The 23,996-nt window shown below is 38.1% G+C and overlaps 1 protein-coding gene and 1 pseudogene across 1 annotated transcript; one reads left to right on the top strand and one right to left on the bottom strand.

The window, feature by feature from the left end:
• The first annotated feature begins 1,101 nt into the window (after positions 1-1,101).
• Positions 1,102-22,087, top strand: LOC143883411 (chaperone protein dnaJ 15-like). Its single transcript, XM_077386763.1, has 12 exons — positions 1,102-1,257; positions 1,484-1,768; positions 8,460-8,583; positions 10,942-11,024; positions 11,105-11,216; positions 11,325-11,429; positions 11,912-11,962; positions 17,734-17,823; positions 17,910-18,018; positions 18,111-18,259; positions 18,337-18,390; positions 21,581-22,087. Exons 2-12 carry the CDS (start codon positions 1,647-1,649, stop codon positions 21,803-21,805), a joined length of 1,224 nt encoding a protein of 407 aa, XP_077242878.1. The 5' UTR covers positions 1,102-1,257; positions 1,484-1,646; the 3' UTR covers positions 21,806-22,087.
• Positions 7,441-7,579, bottom strand: LOC143885635 (U4 spliceosomal RNA; annotated as a pseudogene).
• Positions 22,088-23,996: the final 1,909 nt, after the last annotated feature.

The following is a 23,996-nucleotide window of genomic DNA, read 5'->3' as shown; positions in this document are numbered from 1 at the left end:
GGTAAAGGAAACTGCCACATCTATGAATTTCCAATTACTTATTTTCACAGCATAAATGAAAATTTGTTTTTTTCACCGTCGGTTGCTGATTTGGAAATCCAAGGATTTGATTTGGATCCAAATCACAGTGCAAAATGGGCTACAAATGTGAGAAATCCAAATCAAAATCTTCTCGGCATCCAAACGATCCTAGTTTCATTTTATCAAACAATGCATTGGTGCTTGTTCGTGCTGTTTGTTATCTGACCAAACGAAAACACTTTGAAAATGGGATTCCATTTTGGAAATAAAAACCCGTGTGATGTGACCCTTGATTTGACTTTATCATGACCTATTTATTGGTTTTATGGGGATTTGAGCTCCTTCCTTTGTCATTCAGTGGACGTGGCTCCAATAATTAATGCCCATTTCTTTTTCCAAAATAGAATCCCATTTTCCTAGCAGTGCTCTTGCTTTAGCTCTTTGCATTCATGCATAAATCGCATTTTGGTAAATTAAAGTCCTTTGTTTCCTAAAAGCCATGAAGAGCCTAGGGAAGAAGTCTCTAAACCTCGTCTTTCTCAATCACCTTGAATTCAATCACACAGGACGAATTGATTAACCAACACATTGAATTTTGTAAATCCAACAGCCCCTACCATATCTCTCGTGAACCAAACTTTCCATCCATAAAGGCCTATAGAAATCAATGCCTTCCCTTCTCAAAATAATAAAAGGGACGATAGTTATGCAAGATCAAGGTGGGATCATTGACAATGGTAAGACTTGTGCTTGGCCACCGATCAATGGAGCACTCACATATCTGAAAAAACAGTGGGGCCCACATTATTTGAGTGATCCAAACCATTCATTTGACGTCCTGACTTTGATTGGAGGCCTCCATAGGACGATTCTAATCCTTCGATCGGTGGAGGTTTCTATACTCTACCGTCCATTTTAAACATCCAAAAAAATCTGAGGATTAGGATCATCCTTACAGGCAGCCCAACAAATGAATGGTTTGGATCACCCGAAAGTGTAGGCCCCACTGTTACTTTTGGCCTACACGTGCATGCACGATCGTGCAGCGAAAAAGTTCTCCGAATCCTTTTTCTGAATTCAGGACTTTTGCCACCCATGAACAGAAACAAATTGGCACCTTCCGAGAAGACTTATAATAATTACGTTTTTCTATCTTTAGGCTGAAAAATTCCTCGATTTTGACGAAGCATAGACGTAAGGATTCTCTCTTTCCATTTTTGTCTGCAACAATTCCAGGTACGCCAATTAAATCATTTATACCCTATCAAAACCCTAATCTCCCTAATTCAATCTCATCTACTTGTATGAGATCCACTACAAACACTTAGTTTCCTTTTTTGAAAATTTCCAATAAGAATCTCGAGCTAGGGCATGGAATTCGCCAGTTTTTCTTAGACAATTAGTTATTTTTTGCTGCTTTCTTAAACCCTAGTTCGTTGATTTGCGAATTATTGTATTGTAGGTTTGTGTATGCGAGCTCTATAAGCAAAAATAGCGAGCTAGCGTGTGGAGTTCGTTAGATAATTCCATATATTTTTCACCTTTCTTAAACCCTAGTACGTTGATTTGCGAATTATGGGATTCTGAGGGGAGATAGAGATAGTGAAGGTGTGTGAGATAGAGATATGGCGAAGATCGGAGGTTCTTCCACGCCAGCTGTCCGTCGAGATCCTTATGAGGTTTTGAGCGTATCGCGGGATTCGTCTGATCAGGAGATCAAAACAGCTTACAGAAAACTTGCTCTCAAGTATGTTCTTCTTTTCAGATACTGATAATTGGATCATGTTATTTTAGGCTCAAATTCAGCCTTAGTTTTGGATTTTGCGAACCGATTGTGAGTTCAAAACTGATTGTTGAACTCAAATTCAGCCCTAGTTTTGAGTCCTATAATCAGTTTTGGAGTCACTGTAGGTTATAAAATCTAAAACAAACAGGGCCTTGGAGATCTTATATGGATTTTTACTCTATCTGCTGCATGTAATTGTTCTATATTGCAGATATTTGATTTGCATCAGAGTACGCATTTTTTTTTTCATATGAAAGATTATTGAAGAATTAGTATTCTAACATGGTTTTTTTCCCCCAATAACTAAGAATATGAATTGGATTTTTGGGACGGTGAATATGGTAGATTGCATGATCCTATTGGATTTAATAGCAAGTTCATGGACAGGGGTTTGCGTGTTTGGGTTTACATAGTTGAGTTGCAGAGTAGTATAATGGGTACAACGAAAAGTTCTTGCACTTCACACTCTTTGGCTCTACCTATGAATTATCAAGTAATAGGATTTTTCACAATGAGATCTATCCATACAGTGACGGCATTTAACTATGAAGGTTGGCTAGGTGGCTAGCCTTGTTAGTCCGTTCTTGCAAAAGTAGAAGCATAATCTTTTTGCTTTTTAAATACTATTTTCCCCGCTTAATGGATAGCCATTTGGTACCAATAGGGAATTGATTTTCATCTCAAATCGAGGTGATTGAATTTGCATCAATGGAAACCATAAATTCCATACGCAATAGAGGTATATGATAGATCAATGAGTTGGTACTTGACATTGGCAGAAATTCGTGGGCTTTGGTTTTCCGCCATAATATAAGGAAATTCATGTCCTTTTTATGTGTATAACTGTCATTCTCCCTCATCTCCCCCTCAGATGCTTGTTCTTACTTTTTTCTTGAGTGGCAATGAGCTTTATTGATGAAATGGGGAGATGATCCCCCTCAAATGCATGTTCTTACTTACTAAGTTTCCATATTTGTTATACTTCTATGTGTAAAAGCGTGGTAATTTAAATAAACTTCTATGATTTTTTAAAGTGAGTGTGGACCTCCCTGGTTATGCATACTTTGCTGGTTGGTTCAGTCTCAGACAGCCAATTTGCTACCGTCTCTTTCTTTTTTTTCTTTTTTTTTATTTGAATGGTAAGCAATTTCATTAAAAGTGAAAAAGACCGAGGAGGTCATTACAAACATGCAAGATAAAAGGAATAGAAAAAACAATTACCCACAAGCAACGTACCGGCTTTCTTTCTTGGACTTTAAAAAAGAATCAATGACTTCATATTGATGGTCAAGGGGTCTCTTTACACCTATTCCTTACACTTCGAGCATATCAGCATTAATGATTTTCCAAAAACATAAGACAGTATAAAATTCAGGGGAGTAGGGACACGTGTGTGTGTGTGTGTGTGTAGAATGACATATTTTTTCCTTTCTGCATTTGTGAAGTGATGTACGTCTAAGGCCTGAACAAAACAATTCCCTGATGATGTAAAGTGCAGCACAGGGACACGGTTCTTGTAAATGTTTTCTTGAGGTTCTCAAAGAATAAGGTCAAAAGATTCAAAACTGCCCACTTTTTTTTTAGTGTCTTTGATCTCTTCTTTTCTTTAGAGGTTGGTTGCATCATTTTGTTTAGATCAGTGTTTCAAAACGCGGCGGAAGAAAATCCTAGTTAACTAAGCACGGCGGAGTACTTGGTTGACACGGTTGAGTACTTGGTTGACGTTGTCATAACTTCATTGGAGTTTTTATTGACTTTATAAGGCAAAACATGGAACATGGCTAGGGCAAAATGCGGAGTGGCCAAGGAAAAAGGGAGTTGACTTGAGGGAGTCCACGATGACGTGGGGGAGTTTTCAAACTATGGTTTAGATGCCCTCTCTTCAGTTGTGAGTAATAGTGGCTTCATATGTAGTATAGGGGTGCAATTGAGGCCAACTCGACCCGATCCGAGGAACCCATTTTTCCAACCCGACCTGACCCGATTCCCAACCCGATGAGGTTCAACCCGACCCCGACCCGAGGAACCCATTTTTCCAACCCAAACCCGACCCGAGTTTTTAAGCTTAAAAAAATAAAAAATTATAAAAAATGCTAGGTTTCACTCGGGTTGGGTTGCCAAACCTTCGACCCAAACCCGACCTGGGTTGGGAAAAGTCAACCCGACCCGACCCGACCTTTTTTCGGGTTGAGCCCGACCCAAGTTTCACCCCTAATGTAGTAGAAGTGAATTAACATCTGCATTTTTAGGTTTGTGGTTCATTGGATAAACTCGCTTCTCATTCTAACTCTACCACCTTTTGACCACTTTTTCATGTAACATTAAACTTCGTCCCTTTTCGAATAAATATAGCGTACCTGTTCCTTGATTGGATGCCTACTGACCAAGGCTTTCAAGAAATATTCTTTGGCTCAAATAAGGGGTTTTGTGGAATAGTCTTTTCTGGTCAATCATAATCAAAATTTGCGCAGTAGTAGTATTGCGTTACATAACAACATGGCATGGGTAGACATGTAGTTTACATACATTTCTATGTTGCAACTTTAAGTGTCAATATTGGGAGGTGACTTACCAACCACAATATTGGGAGACAACGTACCAACCACCAAATATTACACACGAGGTGCCCCTGTAGTTTATGTTGGTTATATTCGGTATTGTATATATATTCGATTCTATTTCTAGTAATGTGTTTTCAGTCTTTATTTGATATTATGATAATTTTTCATATTAAAATATGTAGATAAAATGATGAGATGAACTCAGCCTTTTAATCAACCTAAACAAGCCATCATTTCTATTTTTAAGCAGCCAAAAAAAGGAAATGGTTAGTGAAGGATATGTTGTCCAAAAACATAGTCAAGTAATTTTCTCTAATTTGAAAATTTCCAAAATTATCAATCTCCAAATTAACTTTCTAAACTTTCCTAAACTCTAAACCTTTCTTGAATTGTGTTATACAATAAAAAGAAACCTGTTTCAGTCCTTAGGAACATTCAAAATTAGATAGTAAGTTGACCTGCATATGTTGTCATTTAACCCAAAACTTAAATATAAATAAATAAAAATATCACAAATCAAATCGCAGTTTTTGTGAGGAATCAATCCTTTAGGGCACATGTAAAGTCAATTCAAATGATTTCTTAGAAAACCTTAAAAAATTTGCCCCCTTTCTTTTCTCCTTCCTTTTTCTCCCTTTCTTCTCCTCGTCGTTGGCTTAGTGATGTTCTGCATCAATTTTAGGAAGAATTCACGGTTTTCAATTTGATGAAATTTTTGGAGTTTCTGATTGGTCCTGCATATATGCATTAGCACCCAATTGCGTTGAATTTTTGTAGAATTTGCATGTAGAATTGTCAGAATTTCCACAACGCCCAAGTCAGACACTTCCTCGAATCTGTTATTTGTCTTCATTTGTGACACGATAATCATCTCCTCCTCTGCCAATCTCCCAATGTCACCATCTTGATCAGTTCATCATAATATTCTAGGAGTTTGTTGGATTCGACGAACAATCTCAATTTCTCAACTTGTCATATGTCTTGTAATCCTAATATTCATTTTTTTTTTTGGAAATAGTCATCGTTCTGAGCATCGCCCCCCAAATTCTGATAGAATCTCTTCTAACTAATTTGAATTTGTGTTCCGTGTCGATTGATCAATCTTCAAGGGTAGAAAAGAAATTCAAGTTGGGGGAAGTTAAGGCGGCAATTTTTAGCATGGCAAGAAACAAAGCTTCGAGCCCTGATGGTTTCTTTATCGCTTTCTACCAAGAGTTATGGAACCTAATTAATGGAGAGATAATGGAAGCCTCCGAGGAATTTTACCTTAATGGCCATATCAACAAAAGCATGGGTCCTACATACATTGCCCTTATTCCGAATAAAGATGGTGCAGTTTCGGCTAAAGATTTCAGATCAATTATTGTGGTCAACAACCTATATAAGGTGATTTTAAAAGTTCCATCCAATCATATTACAATAGTGTTGCCTAGAATTTTTTATCCACATAAGGATGCATTTGTTGAAGGTAGACAAATCCTCTATGGTGTGCTGATTGTCCTTGAATGCATCGACTCCCTTCATCCTGAGAAATAGGATGGAATCTTTTTCATGATAGATTTTTTAGAGACCATGTGGAGTGGTCATTTCTTGATTATCTCCTCCTGAGGATGGGCTTTGTACAGAAATGGAGACTTTGGATGCATGGTTGCATCTCTTTAGTGCTCTTCTCCTTCCCAATCAATGGGCTTCCTCTTGGTTATTTCAGAAGCAATAGGGAGATCAGACAAGGAGATCCATTGTCACCTTTCTTGTTCGTAATAATTGGAGAGGCATTACACTAGATGATTTCAAAATCAGAACAGGTGGATCTGTTCATTGAGGCGAAGATTGCACGTGATATATCTGTTACACATCTCCAGTAAGCCGATGATGTGATTATCTTCCCCAAAAACAATTATGAAGAGCTCTGCAAAGATTTTTTGAGTGGTTTCCTTTCCGGCTTAAGAATCAATCTCTCCAAACACTCTGTGGTTGGTGTTAATGTGGAAGGAGGAAGATGTGCTGACCTTTCTAACATTTGTGGACATAAGGTGGATTGGTTGCTTATCCAGTACCTATGATTCTCGTTAGGAGTTGGTAATCCTTCTAAAATCTTTTGGCCTCATGGAAGACCCGGCACATATCGTTTGGCGGGAGAGTGACACTAATAAAAGCGGCCATGGACAATCACCGGGCTTGCTTTATGTCTATTTTCAAGGATCTGCATAGCTATTGCAAGTGGCTAGAAAAAGCTTCAGAGGGGTTCTTTTGGGAGGGGAAGAAGGAACCAAAGAAGACAAAACATCATATCAATTGGAAAAAGTCCTGCTCCCTGTAGCATCATAGGGGACTTGTAATAGGCAACTCTTGATGGAAAAATTGAGCTTTCCTCGGAAAAGGACATTGGAGATAAGGAAAAGAAAGAACATCCTTATGGATCAAAATCATTTGCCTCTAAATATAGAATCAATCAGTGATTGAAACACCATGATTCCTAAAAGTGGAAGGCTGGGAGAAATTTGAAGAAGGCATCAAATTCAGCATTAGAAATGTCATGAATATAAAATTCTGGGAAGAAAAATGCTGGCTGATTCTCCATTCACGGATTCTATCCCCAGTTTTTGTAGATTAGCTTCCCATTATGGATCGAAGGTGGGTGTTGTGTTACAAAATGGAAAAATGACAAAGTGGAATGGACATGGAACTTGTCAAATCATGCTTGTATCAGGAAAGAATGATAGTTTCTAATGTCTTCCCTATATCATAATGGAACAGATCACAATTTCTGTTTTCTGCTTGAAGCAAGGAACTTCTTGTCCTTGCTGCTTTCATTGTCTTCTTAATAAATTTTGCCTTGTTTAAAAAAAATCTGACTTTGCATCAATTATCTGTCCATTCCAGTTGCTGATGAACAAGGTACCTTGCTGATGTGGTGGCAACACACCACTGAAAGATGTAAGGATCACGTGACGTAAACCTTGAGCATCAATACCAAAGATATAAATTCATAGTTATTCATAAGCTTCCTCAAAATGCTTACATTTATATGATCCCAAAAGTTCATTATTTTTCTATTTTTATTCTACCCTTGATTAGAGGGAGCCCTTCCAGAAATTCTCGAAGGCCTAGGGCAAGTCTAGGCCTACGAGGGGGTTTGGAAATAGTTTTCAACCAGCAATTGACATGCCTCAGTTATATTCTCACTAGCTGCGTGAATGCCCCAAAGGCTCATATAACCACACTTTAATAATAACCTTTGTATTTGGATGCTTTGAAATTCAAATACAAAGGTTTGTTCAATTTGACCTAAGGGCTGAATTAGAATTGCATATGGCTGCTCAACAAAATAACCAACTACCTTTTATTTTTAAAAAACCATCCAAAACTATCAAAATTTCTTTAAATAACTCCCTAAACTTTCCTAAACTTCAACTTATCTAAACTGCCTAATATAATCAATAGACGTCCATTTCAAGTTTTACAAACTTCACACACACACAAAATTTGAATGAAAAGCACTTAAAAATGCCATAAATCAATAGTGTACTTTTCTTTAAGAGAGTACTTAACCCAAAATTTAAATGAAAAGCACTTAAGAATGTCATAAATCATAACGGTCCAGCCTGCCCATTTTTGTGATGAATGGAGCCGTTTGAGAAACAACCACTCAAGTCACTCACCATTAGAAAACCCCAAATTGTCCCTCTTTTCTTCTATTTTTTCTGTCTTCCTTCTCTTCTTTTTTCTTTCTTCTTCCACTTTGCTTGATCCTTATTATATAATTAGATTTTTTATTTCAATTATAACTTATAACCAGAGATGTCCAGGTCAATACAATTGCTAGTCCCTCTCCTACAATCATGAGTTGACTATTTTTGTGATGGATTATTGATTTGAATCACTCGTGCTTTTCATACTTATTTGCTTTTGTCTTTTAACTAGTTCAATAGCTATACCATTTCATTCAGCACCCCTCATTCACAATGTTTATCATGCAGTTTCATGCGGGTATATCATCATTTTATTCATTTTTATCGGTCGTAAATGTTTATTTTAGTGTAATTACTCAGTAGTTTAATGAAAGCTATGTGTTCTCAACTTTTTTATAGGTATCACCCGGACAAAAATGTCAGCAATCCCGAAGCCTCAGAACTTTTCAAAGAGGTTGCATATTCATATACCATCTTGTCTGACCCAGAGAAAAGAAGGCAATATGATATTGCGGGCTTTGAGGTAAACGAATGTTTTGTTTTCTCATAATTCATTTTGTGAATCGATGCAGAATGAGCAGGTTTGCTGAAGGAGTGTCTCTCTTGAAGAGGAAACCATTTTTAACTTTTTTGAATGACCTGTTATAGCCACTTAGGACTTTAGGAGTTGTGTAGGGAGCATTGCTGGTATCATTGCGGTTTGTTTAAGTGAATGTTATGTAATAATCGGTCACAGGTCATCACTGTCATTACTAACTGTGCAAGAAGTGGCATGTTTGCTTATGTTAGTCATTAAAATGGCCAGAAGGAAGTTTACTAAATCCATTCTGGTCTTTATTACATATTTATACGCTCATGTGTCTTGTAGAAAAGCTCAAGCTACGAGTGCGTTGAATTTATAAGTAGATAAGTGGACTCTTCCCTATGTAATATCATGGATGTAACGGGTTGTATTTTAATATTTTACATATATAAAATGATTATTTCTTTATAAAAACTTTAGCGTTGGTGTGGATAAAACCAACCTATGGTAAACCTTTTTTTTTTTTGAAAATAATATCCCAATATCTTAGAATGAAAGACCGAGATGGTCAAGATACAAGCGAAGAAAGAAAATACACCGTGCAAACTATAAAAACAAAAAAAATCGTGGCTGAAGAGAATAAAAAATAGCTAGAGATTTCTTCGATACACCCTCTCTAGCTAACCCATCAGCTATCTGATTAGCAGAGTTCCGGACATGATTGAAAACTGTCTCCATGGACCTCACCCAGTCAAACATTTCATCAAACCACCTATCAAATCTCCATGGCGGGTTTTGCTGACCTATGAGCCAACGGATGACAATCAGAGCATCACCTTGTACTATGACTTTCTTATGATGATTTTTCATAACAAGCTCCAACCCTTGATGTACTGCATGAACCTCCGCTTCCATAGCATCCGCCACCCTAATAGGCCCCGCAAAAGCCCAAAGAACCTCACCACCCGCATTTCTAAGAACACCCCCAACTCCTGTAGGACCAGGATTCCCCAAACTAGAGCCATCAAAGTTGAGCTTTACGAATTCCTGGGGAAGTGGCTCCCATTTTTATACTTTTTTTATCGCTTTCAACACTATTACAAATATCCCTCCACCTTTCCCATAAATCATATGCCGACACAAATTTAAATTGGGGAAGCGGTTTAACCCATGAGATTATTAGAGCGATCACCTTGATGAATAGGTAAGAGGGGCTCTTAGATTTGCTCTTGAAAATCCTAGCGTTTCTCTCCTTCCAAATCACCCATAAAATGGCTAAAATGGACACTTTCCATAGAACTTTACCTCTCTCCTTCCCAGGATTAGCCGATTATCCAGAAAGAAGATCTAAAATAGAACCTGGAAAAACCTAGGAGATACCAAACCTGTCTAACAACTTGCTCCAAATAACTCTAGCGAACTTGCAATGAATGAATATGTGATTTACCAATTCCCCCGATTAAAGACATAATGGACAATGATCAATAATAAGCATCCCCCTCTTTCTAAGGAAATCCACAGTCTGAATTCTTTCCCATAGAACCGCCCATCCAAAAACACTAACTCTAGGAGGGACCTGGATAGTCCACACTCTAGCAATCTTGGAGGACACTGGGCTAGTAGTCACTAGGTGATGGTAGAAGGATAGTCCACACCCTATCACTGATTTGTGATAGGGTATGCCCCAAAAATCAGCTCCATAGGATCATCCCAACGCTACGATTTGTGGAGGTAAAATGGACGTGTATAAACCTTCACAAATCTATCCATTTTTTGCCTCCACTGTTTGAATGGTTAGAATGATCCTATGGAGCTGATTTTTTGGGCACACCCTATCTATGTGAGGGCCCATCAAATGAATGCTTTGGATCACCCAAACAATGTGGCCCCCACTGTATTTTAAGCTAATGTGTAGATAACTTATCTACACTAGCGTGTAGAAACTCTTCTCTCTCTCTCTCTCTCTCTCTCTCTCTCTCTCTATATATATATATATATATATATATATATATATATATATATATATATAATAGCCGACTAGTTTTTGGGGATAAAATTAGTTGCCATGGTTCTGATTAATGGAAGGTATTGTGGTTGCTTTGACTTTTCTAGATGTCTACGGCAAGGAAATTTGCTGTCTTTTCTTTGTTTACCTTGCCTACTGAAGCCGTGGTTTCAAATGCCGGTTTCAAACATATGTCGACATCAGTCGAGACTTACACCATCACATTCCTTCACTGTCTCACTTATTGCATCCATTGTTTACAATCTAAGATAACTACTGCCTTCAGATTCAAAGTGTTTTTTATTTATATTATTGTTGTAGTGGTTTTGATGATGCAATCTGCATTGGATTAGGCCGTAGAAACTGAGGGCATGGATATGGAGATTGACTTATCCAGCCTTGGAACAGTCAATACGATGTTTGCAGCATTATTCAGGTGATAACGGAGTTCAAATTGGAGAATTTTGTAGTTGTATCATGGCTATTATTAAGCAATTTCTTTCCAAATGTTTTCAGCAAGCTTGGTGTCCCTATAAAGACGACAATTTCAGCTGCTGTTCTTGAAGAGGCTCTCAATGGAACTGTCACTATTAGACCTCTTCCTCTTGGAGCTTCAGTTAGCGGAAAGGTGCTCATATGGCTCTTTATGTCCTCTTCTTCTTCTTCTTTTTTCAGTTTTTATGGAATAGGGAAACTTAGTTTGAGTGTCTTCTTATCTTTTCCGTTTCCATTGCAGGTTGAAAAGCAGTGTGCTCACTTTTTTGGTGTGACAATCAATGAACAACAAGCCCAGGCAGGGATTGTAGTTAGAGTTACTTCAGGTTCCCAAAGCAAATTTAAGGTACAACTACTAATTTTTTTTTTATAAAATTACTTTGTTTTCTTTGTAGCATTGGAAATTTAAGGGCCGTTTGGATACGTGGATTTTAGAATCCAGGTTTTTAGTTTGAAAACAGTGTAAAAGAGGGTTCATGATCAAGCTGCTGCTGCTGTCCTGGCAGCGTTTCTTGGATTTTAAGTAAGAAAACCAGGTTTTAGAAATCTCGTGATGGGGGAGAGGTTTCTAGAACCTGGTTTTCTTACTTAAAATCCAAGAAACACAGCCAGAACACCGGCAGCAGCTTGATCATGAACCATCTTTTACACTGTTTTCAAACTAAAAACCTGAATTCTAAAATCTGCGTATCCAAACGGCCCCTTATTGTATTTCAAAATACCTTGTTTTCTCAATTTAGCATTGGAAACTTATTATATTTCTTTCTTTTAATCATCATTTGTCTAGAATGTGCACTTACATCTTGAATCTCATTCTAATTCCCACAGCTCCTTTATTTTGAGCAAGAGGCCAGTGGTGGTTATGGTTTAGCTCTACAGGTAATCTTACTTTGCAGTTTCTTATTCTGTTGATCTGTTCTGTTTCAAAGTTCCATTACTTTTTGGTTACATGCTTTTATAGCGTTTACGTGTACAGCTTCTCTCTTTAATATGATCTGCATTTGGTGTTCGTTACTTAAACAAAGTTCTTCAATGAAAAGTGAAATAGAAATTTCTTTATGTGTTTGACAGAAGTTTTCATATGTTGTGTGCTTGGTTTGGCTTGTGTTCAATCTAGACTGTATTCATCGTTGCATTGTCTATACTATATATAAAGAGAAGCCGTACTACTTTTTAGGGGGGCTAATTAAAATCGATTCCCTAAGTTTGGGGTGGAGGGCGTAGACCACCCTCAGTTCAAGTTGAGAGTGAGGGGTGGGAAAATTCTCCACAGCAATCAAAGGACTGTGCTTTTCTATCCACATAACTGAACTCTTTAAAATGGTATAATCAGCTTGTCACCCACAAATGGTAATTTGTTTGGAAACACAAGTGAAGGGTTTGTTCGATGAAAAAATTTGGTGCCAACATCTGCTCTCTCTCTCTCTCTCTCTCTCTCTCTCTCTCTCTATATATATATATATATATATATATATATATATATATATATATATATGAGAAATAGTTTGGAAGTAATAACACAAATAAGGAAATATCGCGGGCTCTAAAAGAAATATTACACCTAGTTGAATTCTGATTAAGTCCTCTAATATTGCTGTCTTTTTTGGCATAATTACTCGATTTGTCTCCCTTTTGTAGACTACAGGGATTGATTTAGTTGGGAAGAAGAAGAACGGCATACAAATAAGACAACAATGAGAAAAAACAAGGGAGAAAAAGAGAGTTGGTGCAACCAATCTTTTCATGAACGAAGAGCGCATAAACGACCAAGCTGAGCGCGTCGTGCATGCAAGATCATACACATTGGTGTGCGATCCAGCTTGTTTGTTTGCACGCCGTCATCGATCATGCAATTCGCCCGCTTCAACACCTTTGGCTTTTCAACTTTCATTCGGATGAATGATGATGTGACCGTCACATTGAACTTCATCCGACGGTTGGGTGGTAATCGCATTATGGCATGTAATCACCCTTCGAACATATTCTAGCTGCCGTAAAATATGCAGAATCCCCAATCCCGTGGAAAGAACGTTATACATCTCTAATTGTTTCTTATTATTGCACTTCTCGTCATTAACTTTTCCCCTGATGTTTTTCCTTGCTCGATAAGCAATTTCTATTGCATGATTTGGATAATTCCTATCTAGCTCTTTCTTCATACTCTCGCTACTTTTGACCACACTTTTGATTTTGCTTTAACTCATCTTCACTTCTTTTCATGTTTGGTGTAGGTACTGTAGGATCCATGATTTCTTCTATTAATTTGCGGGCATGCACATACGTTGTTTTGCACCCGTAAAACTAGCAAGGTGCTACTTTGCTGGTAGATCTTGTCACTTGTAACCTTCCCAAAAAACATTGATTCTACCTTAATTTTTATCATTCCCATCTCATCTAAATCCATGTCACCAACACAGACTAGTCCAGTTGTACATTTCTTTGACTCCTCCCATCCTCTAGTACTACTAAAATACTACCACTAGCTGATCCCGCAGAATAAGTCTTTAAATCGCAGAATATGTCTTTAAATTTATTGCAACGGACCTGTCCTCCTCTGAAAACACCACTTCTCATCCGGCTTGCTTGTGTTAAGCATGCCGCTAGTGTTTGCCCTGAGCCAAGGTCGAACTCCCCATGAGATTCATAGTCGCGTTACTTATGGCTTCCCTGTTCATAGACAAATCTGATTCGAATTTTCTTCCATTTCAAGCCATAAGTTGTATTTATGCGATTCATATTAGCTGGAGCTCTTTGAAAATCAAACACATATAGTGTTATTTAATCACATTAAAGTTTAACAAACAAGAAGAACGAAAATATTAAAAAATTGTCTTACCAAACTTGAATATTTAGAAGTTATCTTTTGTTAAAATCCACCCCTTTTGGTCCAATTGGGCTCCGAGTCACTCCGCGAAACTATTCCTGCGAAACCTACTTTATAAGAATTCCTAAAAGACTAAACTTCCTAATTCCAAATAACATGGAAAATAAAAGCCTAATGGGCAAATATGCCACTTATTGGCCTATTATCTGCATCACACGCGCAATAACCTGCCGAAGATGAGATGTTTTGAACCATTTAAACACCCTTTTATTGTTTTTCACGTGTTTTTCCTCTAAAAATATGGTGTCATTGAAGAACTGAAGATGAGATGTCTGTTGCTTGTTCTTACTAGGCTTCAATCTTTTGATAAATTCCTTCTCTTCCACTTTTGATATTAATAGAAGGAGGGCCTCGACCACAATAATGATGAGATATGGATATAGCGGATTGGATCGCCGTACCTGGCCCCTCTTGTACTTCCAAAGATTTCTATAGGTGCTCCATTGAATAGAATGGAGAAAGAAGGTGATGTGCAGGATCTCATCGATTGCCTCCATGTGGTTCCAAATGACATTTTTTGTTGAATGTAGTCCAAGAAATTCCACTCCACATGATTATAAGCGTTCTCCCAGTCGATCGTTTATGAGTCTCTGATATCCTTCTCTCTTTAAAGTATCAATGCCTTCATTTGCAATGAGGATTCCATCTAAAATTTGTTTTCCAGTAACAAAAGGCCTTGAAACTTGGAAACAATCCTTTCCATTATCTTTTTGACCCTTCTCAGGACAAGATCTTTTACATACCATGTTCCAACCGTACTAGTAAAAAAACTTTCAATTCAATGGCCCTTTACCTTTTAGGGATAAGTGTGATAAAGTTGGTACTGCTCTCTTTACCCAATCTTCCTCTTCTATGGAACTCCCCCATGGATGGCATACTATCCTTTTTTTGTAGTCTCCTAATATCAAAAAGCCATAGGAAAACTCTCTGGTCTTGATGCTTTATCCGTCTTCATACTAAGGATAGAATTTAATACTTCTGCCAAGAACTCCCTCTCTAGCCTATTAGATTGGTATTGTGCCAGTCGCTTGGATTGAAGACCCTCCAATTTCGGCCTCTAGTCATGCTCTTGGGAATATAGCTTAGAGAAGTATCGTATGATGGACTCTTTGATTCGGTCTTTGTCTTCTACCAATTCATCCCTGACCATTAGATAGTGTATAGCATTGATTCTGCTTCTGGCACCTGCTATTTTGTTGAAGAATCTTGTTTTCTGATCCTCCTCCTTGAGCCATATGGCTCTAGATTTCTGATGCCAACTGATTTCCTCTCTTATTAATATTTCCTCATACTCTACCTTGAAGGCTTGTCTTGTTAACTTTTCTCCTCCACCTGGAGTCTATGTTCCTCTATGCTGTCCAAATTTTTAATTCCTTGCAACACTTGCTCTTTTCTAAATCTCTACCTTTCTTCATGAGTCATTCTGCCAATCTTTAATTTTTGCTTTTGTCGCTTTAAACTTTTGAAACAAAATAAAACCTTTCCACCCTTCAAATGTGGCTTCTTGCCACCATTTCTTTATGTCGTCATCAATCCTGGAACCTCCCATCATGCTGGATCAAATTTGAATGGTCTCGATCTTTCAGGTCCAGTAAAAGAGGGCAATGGTATGAAGTAAGACGAGGCAATGCTCTCTGAATGAAGAATAGGTAGGCATCTCTCCTCCTGGTGTTTTGAGATCAAGATCCAATCTAACCTGCTGAGAATTAGATTGTCTTGATTGCTGGTCCTTGTATATCTAGTCCCCTTTAATGGAAGAACTGCCAGCTCGTTGTCTTGAATAAAGTTGGATAGGTTCGCCATACTTAGTATGATCCTTCCGGCCCGGATTTTCTCATGCAGGAATCGTACTGTGTTAAAATCCCTTCCTTTAATTGAAGGTCCATTCCATCCTTCGCTGATTTTCTATAATTCTTCCCAGAATAAATTTTGACCCCATGCCCTGGCAGGCGCATATTCTGCTATCTTTTTTTATGTAGGTAAGCTGAAATTGAACCTGCGACCTCAAGGTTAAGATACAAAGCCTCGGCCATATACTTCTATCAGCCTCCAATGAAAATTGGTCTTGAAGACTAATAGAATAGATGCTAAGTATTCTTTCACCATAGCCTCATCTGAGGAAAATTTGGCCTCTATCCAAATAATGATTATTCCACCTGCTGATCCTGTCGTTTAGGGCTAACCATCCTTTTGTTTTTGTTTTTTTTTAATGTCCCCATTCTTTGTTGTTTCTTCCCCACAAATTGTTTATTAGTGAATCTGTCACCCCCGCCGCTTAAGATTGAACAAGCACCATTATGTCTGCCCACCTTATTCAAATGAAGTTCCTTGACTGCTGTTTTCTTCTCTTCAACCCCCAGGCCCCTAATGTTCCAAAAGATTATCTTAATTTGTATCTGTGTTTAAAGTCCCGCATCCATTCCTTCCCTCGGACCAATGCTCTCAACTCCCTTGACCCTTTGGCTCGAATTTTTTTCGAAGCCTTTGCAGTCTACTCCCTATCTTCAATTCCCTTTATCATGATTTTGTTTGCTCTTCCCTTATTTCAAAAGGACACCCAGCTCCTTGCCCTTTTCAAACATTTCCTCCTGATCCGATTCCTTAGCTTAAATCAGTAGTCTTCCTGATCCCTTTGAGGTTAAATCACGTTTGACAAAGAGGATGCGGTGTGAGTGTGAGAGGGTGACGAGGAGTCATCTTGGATCCTGTAAGGGAGCATGCCATTCAATGTTTCTCAATTCTTTCTATAGCAGGTAATGCATGCTATAGAAGCCACTACAAAATTGATTATATTTTATTGGAAATTAATTGGACATGCACTAGAAGGGGTAGGAGATAACATGTAGTTTGACTAGTTTCATTCTTGTAACATTAGTGGATTCTTTTTTTTTAAATGGAACATTAGTGGATTCTATAGCATGCATTACGCGCTTTCCCTCTGTTAGGAAATCCATGTATGTTTTATTTTTCATATTTTCATAGCTGTACCACCTTGTTACTAAATCTGAGTTATTCCTAGCAAGCATGTTGCTCCACAATATTTGACTGACTTTTAAGTTGATTTAATAATTCTGACCTGATCAGTTCAAAATTTCAAGAAAATCTGATTATATTAACCATTCTATCTGATGATTCTTGACAGACAAGACAGCCATTTAGAAACTTTGAACATAATATATTTAGGGAAATGATATCAGCACTACCATGTTTTAATAGTTGCACGGCCCAGCTTGTCTTTTCTTTTTTAATGGGCTTGTGAGAGCTTTTTGGTAACTGTAATAACCTTTTGACAGCTCTTGAAATACTAAAAGACAAGATGCTTTAGTGGAAATATCAAAACATGATAGTGCTGATATCATTTCCCCATGGTTTTAAATTTCGGCCGAAATACTGAAATTTCGGATTTTGGTTGGGACCATAACCGAATCACCCAAACCCGAAATTTCAGCCAGAGTACCAAAATTTCGGAAAAATGTGATTTTTTTAGTTTGTTTACAAAATTTCAGTACAATATTGAAATTTGTTTTGATTTTTTACTGAATTTTGGCCAAAAATTCGGTTTCGGCCATGCCCGAAACTGAAACTGAAACCGAAACTTAAATCCATGCATCTCCCTATATTTATTTCTGATAGTTATATACCATGCATGATTCAGGTGCTATTTATGACTATGTACCAATGTTTTTCACCATGCTACCTTACTATCTTGATACCCATGTCAATGACCACAAACATGAACATATCTTCCATTCGTCTTTGTGTTCAGGAAGATAGTGAGAAGACTGGAAAGTCAACATCTGCAGGGATGTATTTCTTACATTTTCAAGTATACCGTATGGATTCAACAGTGAATGCGGTATGCAACTTCATTCCCATCTCTTAACCGGAGAATCTCTGATATAATTACAAGTAAAACTGTGGGTTTCATTTCTGATGGTGCAGTTAGCAATGGCCAAAGACCCTGAAGCTGCTTTCTTCAAAAGGTTGGAAGGTCTCCAACCCTGTGAAGTCTCGGAACTAAAAGCTGGCACTCACATATTTGCTGTTTATGGTCTGCACTGGTTACTTTCTTTTTCTTCTCGATTCTACCTTACATGTGAGTATTCTACATAATCTGATAAGTTCTTTGCAAAATTTCTTCAGGAGATAATTTTTTCAAGACTGCTACCTATACAATTGAAGCACTTTGTGCAAAGACATTTGAGGATACCACCGAGAAGCTAAAGGAGATTGAGGCTCAAATTTTAACAAAAAGAAATGAGCTAAGGCAGTTTGAGACAGAATACAGAAAGGTGGACTTTTTATTTTGCTTGCAGGGCCAATAGTGTAAGATAGTTGTTCTGACTTTCTCTTGCTGATGGTTGTGTAGGCTTTGGCACACTTTCAAGAAGTGACAAACAGATACAACCAAGAAAAGCAATCGGTAGGTGTAGATTTGCACAAAATATCTATTCATTTACTTTCATTGTATTCCCTTACCATTTCTCTTTCAGTCTTACTTTCAATTTTGAATTAAATCATTGCTCCTGGATTTTTTTTTTTGAATGGTTACTCCTAGATAATTTATTTGGTGCCAATAATAACTATGGTTTTTCCTATTAGCTAAAATGACTGTTATGGTGTTTGAAAGCCACACAAACTAGGACAATATTCTTCTCGTCATTTTCTTCAGCTAAAAGTAGTTTGAAGAAAGGGTGTTTAAATAACGGCGAGTGGGTGTCTTTGACCTCGCCTATCTCACAAAGGCTGTACAAGGTGATGGGGCAGTCCTGGGCGTCTTGTTTAAAAATTTTCCACTGCTTCTGGAAGAACTCTCCTATCATTTCTTTGTGGGTCAGGTCATTGTTGAAGGCCCTTTCCTCATCATAAGTCATCGACTTCATTCTCGTGAGGATATTTTCTAAAACTGTAATCTCCGTAAAAAGCCATCTCCTCCGTCCAGCTGAACAAGAGGAAGAATCACCCGAATGGTCTCTATTATCCATTCCTACTTGTTAGTTAGATTACCCAGGGAAAGAGGAAGAATCGCTCAAAAAGCCGAGTACGCCTTTAGATTTCTTACTTCTCTTCAATTATTGTACCAGTAATGCCCTATAATTCCACATCCAAGACCTTACAACTTCCCACTCCTCGATAAAGGAGAAAGATGTATTTTAGCACTAAAAGTTAATATAGCCCACTCCCCCAAGTCCAAGCATTAATGAAAATAAATAATTAAAAATAACTTTAGTTGAGCGGATTTTTCTCTCAAACCTCACGTCTACTGTAGGTAATAAAGGGGACTTCCTTACCCAAAAAATCAATATTTTGCTAGAGACCGGGGAAAAGACCAAATGGCTTATCCCAAAGCAAGACCTAATGTAGGCAAGTGGGATAATCTGTCCCTTACCCCTACTGAAGTGGTTCCAGATGATTTCTCCAAACTGTTGATCAGTTTTAAACCGAGAAGACTCTTGCCAGAATGGGTGTTCCTAACTCTTAAATAATTGCAAGTTTTAATATTCAACTTGGTGGGCTGATCTAGCCACGCGACTTTCCGTCTAGGGGCAGGAGAGACATTTGGTTCGTGCTCCGCCGATGACAGGCTATATTTTCACCTCATCCTAGATCCCATCACCCCTTTCTCAGCACCTTTCTCAGGTCCAACATTGGACAAAGCGCCAGGGATATTTGATTGGTTAGATTTGAAATTTGAAATCAGGCCGGGGTCCGAGGAGCCTCGGGGATCCAACTCTGAGTATTTGGAGGACCACCAACCGGAGCTGAAATTGAGTTGTCCGATCCGGCAGGAGCCGAAGGGGTCTCAGGCAACTGCCAATCCAAGGGGCTAGAGGGTTCAGAATCGGTTGAACAATCATTTTTTCCGGAAACTTCGATCCTTATGGAGTAAATCTAGTTCAAAATCCTAACATTGACAAAGGTACCTGAAAAATTCCTACGGGGAGCTAGAATTTTGGCCGAGACAAAGCTCATACAATGCTGATGATTTCCTTCCATCTTTGTTTCCAGGACCTTTCCAAAGGGACTCCCTATAGCCTTAACCGTTGATACTGCCCAGGCATGTAATGGGATGCCGTAGAAGTTTACCCATAGGGCTTCATCGCCTTGAGAGAACTCCTTATTCCAAGGAGCAAGAGAGCGCAACTGGGATCTTTACCAAAGAGACTCCCTATAGCCTTAACCGCCGATACTGCCCAGGCATGTAATGGGATGCCATAGAAGTTTACCCATAGGGCTTCATCGCCTTGAGAGAACTCCTTATTCCAAGGAGCAAGAGAGCGCAACTGCGATCCCAGTGCTCCCGGACCTTTAGTGAGGATCTTAGATGCCTGCAATTCTGAATCAAACATAAAAAGGAGCTCGTCTTTCGCCAGAATACAGGGGCATTGTAAAGATGGGATATCCCATCACTTTTGTGCCCATAACCAAAGGTCCTCTAACTATCCATTGAGGTTTTTCTTTTTCCCTCCTAGACATGCTTTTAGTGCATCCATTCGTACTTCCACTTCCCTACCCGAAATGGCCAAGATCGAAGTTCCTCCTATCCCATAAGAGGAAATTGTACCAGTGTCAGGCCATCGATCGCCCTCGTCGTAGCATACCTCCAGGCGGGGTAAAGGGCTAGAGCGGGATACCCATTTGCAAGGGTTGCTACACCGTCGACACCAATGACAGTTACCCCGCCATTTGAAGTTGAGATACTTGCAGGGAGAGCAAAACCAGTTCCCAAATCTATTATCAACCCCTTGCTTAATCCTCCCTAGCTTGTTTGCAGATTCTGCAATTTTTCCACCAACTGAAATTTTGGTATTGGCAGTGGGAACACTGCCAATCCTCGAGCCATCTACTCCCCATTTCCGGTAAGGGGGAATAGTTTTTTTCTGTGTGTATGTCAAGATATTGGAGTTTTAACTCTAAACTCTCACGAGTTTCCCTCTCTCTTTGTGGTGCATCCCTTATGAGCAGTCTGAATCTCAAACATGTGCAACTTGTATGGTTTTATATTGAGGGAGGCCCCAATTTTTTGTGCTGGTCAGTAGACTTCCCTTTATTTTGAAATGACCCAAATACCAGTGCACATTTCCCATGGCATTCCTAAACTGGTAATGTTTCACGTGCAGGTTTACAATAACCACTGGTTATTTTGTTCAATGCAAGGATGAAAATAAATTGCCTTTTTTTACACTAGGTCTTAGTCCATTCTTTGTCTTATGTGTAAAATTTGTGGTGTGGACTACATGCTTACTCTTTTGAACATGGAAAAATGCTGTTCAGGACCCTACCTAAGTGTCTACATTTAGAGAGCATTAAACACGTGTTCACGTTTTTTGGTACGTTTTACAACTTTGATCACGTTTGATAAATGGGTCCCTTAGCATGATCTAAAGGGCAACTACCATTTTTCTGCACCTTTTAGGGAAACCTTTTTGTTCGTTTATGACTTATCTTTACTGTTAATTAGGTCTGCCAACATTGGCTTCAGTGCTGTTTTTTTTTTTAATGATAAATTACATTGGATTTAGTGCTGTTTTAAGTGTTATGCTTAAGGATGTGTATATTCTGCCTTTGCGGGGGGAGTCTTTGATGTGCTTTCTGCAACACCACTTGTGCAGGTGGATGAGCTGTTGAAACAAAGAGACAACATCCAGTCCTCATTCACCATGGTAAGAACACTTAGTAATAATGTTACTGGGAGCAGCAACAGTAGTAAACATCCCGGTGAGGAATTCAAGACTGAGAGCCCAGCAGAAGATGGAAGTTCAGATGGAAAGGATAAATCAGCCAAGAAGAAATGGTTTAACCTCAATCTAAAAAGCCCTGATAAAAAAGCTGGTTGAAGGAGTTGTTCCAAATATGAGCATAAAATCAAAGGCCCACTTTGGGAAGGCGTTCACCCATTTGAGGTTGGTGAAAGTTACCACTAGTTCTTTCCGGTATTTATTTTCCTTTCTAGGCTCTTTAAAGATGTTACATATGAGTCCTGCATGAAATCTCAATTGAATAGCATGTGTATCTTTATGTTCATTTAACCAATTTGATTTCTTGGCTCCCAATTGGTTCTTGTAGTAATATAAACTTATAAGTGATGTGCATTATAATAAAATTACATTGTTATGATTTTTTTGGATGTTCAAGCATACACCAATCCTGAAAGAAGTCTAGATATTATGTTTATAGATTCCATAGGGCTTGTGATGGCTAGACAATTTCAGCCCAAGAAACCATTGATTGATATTCAGTGTCTGCATTTACTTCATGCTACTCCATGATGTTATATTTTTTCTTGAAGGAACACATCAATGATTCAATGTAATGGCCTATGAAACATAACCACAAATAATTTTCAGAAATATCATGGTATTTTGCAATCTTTTGATAAAACGATAAAATCCAAGTATCCCGTGATTCTGAAAAATAATCGAGATATCTTCATATTTTACTTTTTATCGTGAAAATATTTTAAAAATATCCCAATAAATTCACTGTATTATTTCTTGTCCTAATTTTGTTCTTAAATTTTTTATTTTAATATATTTAATTTTTTCTAGATTTCCCATATAAACCCAAAATTAACTTTTTTTTTAAAATATCCTGAGACACTCCCTCCCCGAGAAATTCACGAGACACGTTTGTGACTATGCTAGGAAATTCCATGTACTAGCACCTTGCTCTCTCACATGCTATGATTTGTGTACACGGGCACGAGTGTTGCGAATCGATACGGACACGACGGAGAGTCGGACACTGCAAACCCCTAAAATTTAGAAATGGGGACATGGCTAAGCTAGAAAGTATATATGATACAACGGCAAATATTAGTTAAATTATTGGCTCTCATAGCTCAAATGCTTGCAGCCTTAGAAGCAATTATTTGCACTCAATTCAAATTTATATGGACTTTTATCATAATATTTTATCACAATAACATTCTTCTTTAACTTTTTCTGTCAACTTAATCCTAAAATATTTTGTGTATCCATCTACAGTTTTATTGCAGTAAGCCAGTAACATACTTTTCTCTTCAATGAGCTAACAGTTAAAGACTATTTACTTTTAGGACAATGCTAAAGCGACTGCTTGTTTTTTTTTTACTGAATAATTGACTGACTGTTAGTCAGGTACCTTCCTAACAGACACTGATTAGGCCCCACTTGTGCCTTGTGTGGGTGACCATTCATCCCAGTTGAGAACACCTTGATCTGATGATCCTACACCCCAGGATCATTAACGGTGTAATCAAGATTGCTTGATTAGGCCCTGTTTGCTTTGGATTTGAGAATCGATTTTGAGTCCAAAACCAATTCTTGGTGAAATTGGGTGTTTGCTTTGTAGTTGTTGAATCGAATTTGGACTCAAATCGATTCTACATCCCAAAAAAATACACATTGTAGGGATGAATCAATTTCACACAGCAAACCACACTTTAAGAATCAGTTTTGGACTTGAAATCAATACTAAGGATGGAAAACAAACATTCTAGATGTTTGATTTGCCATCCTAATCTAATGGTGCTAACTAAAATATTCGATGCCTTCTATTGTTCAAGAGAATCATCAATAGAACTACTTTTCATTATCATCTTTGCCCTTCCGATTTCTAAATCTAGGCACTCACAAATTTTACAACAGTCTAGATTTAAGCGCTGAAAAAAATTAACTAAGGTGGTTTGGGTGTTTTTTTTTTATCATGAACAAAGGCATGGTTAGAAATTACAGAGATGAGAACGTTAAAGCCTTCTCTGAACCCTTTGGTGTTATGTATTCTAATGAAGCCAAGCTAAAGAAGTTTATGGAAGGTTTGAACATCCTATTGGCAACTCATGGAAACAATTTTCAGATGTAATGTTGATTCAAATGTTGTCATTTCTTGGGCCTTCAGCCACTCTACTGGCATGTAGGCTCTCTTTCTTCTCAGATTAAGGACCCCTTTGATGGAAAACTGAATCTCTAATCCTCCCATCTAGGTGAGCCAAATATTTATAGAGTTAGGAATTTTACTGGAATTAGGAAATTCTAATCCCACCACACT

Source organism: Tasmannia lanceolata, unplaced genomic scaffold (assembly GCF_043159265.1).
Source record: "Tasmannia lanceolata isolate RefF3 unplaced genomic scaffold, GAP_Taslan_0.1 ptg000008l, whole genome shotgun sequence".
Lineage (NCBI taxonomy): Eukaryota > Viridiplantae > Streptophyta > Magnoliopsida > Canellales > Winteraceae > Tasmannia > Tasmannia lanceolata.
This window is presented reverse-complemented; position numbering and strand designations above follow the sequence as displayed.

Excerpts from the sequence above, each read along its gene's own strand:
- LOC143883411 (XM_077386763.1), top strand. The coding sequence starts at position 1,647 with ATGGCGAAGATCGGAGGTTCTTCCACGCCAGCTGTCCGTCGAGATCCT. Across the intron at positions 11,217-11,324 it reads GAGCTTCAGTTAGCGGAAAG|GTTGAAAAGCAGTGTGCTCA; the intron begins GTGCTCATATGG and ends TTTCCATTGCAG. Across the intron at positions 11,430-11,911 it reads GTTCCCAAAGCAAATTTAAG|CTCCTTTATTTTGAGCAAGA; the intron begins GTACAACTACTA and ends TAATTCCCACAG.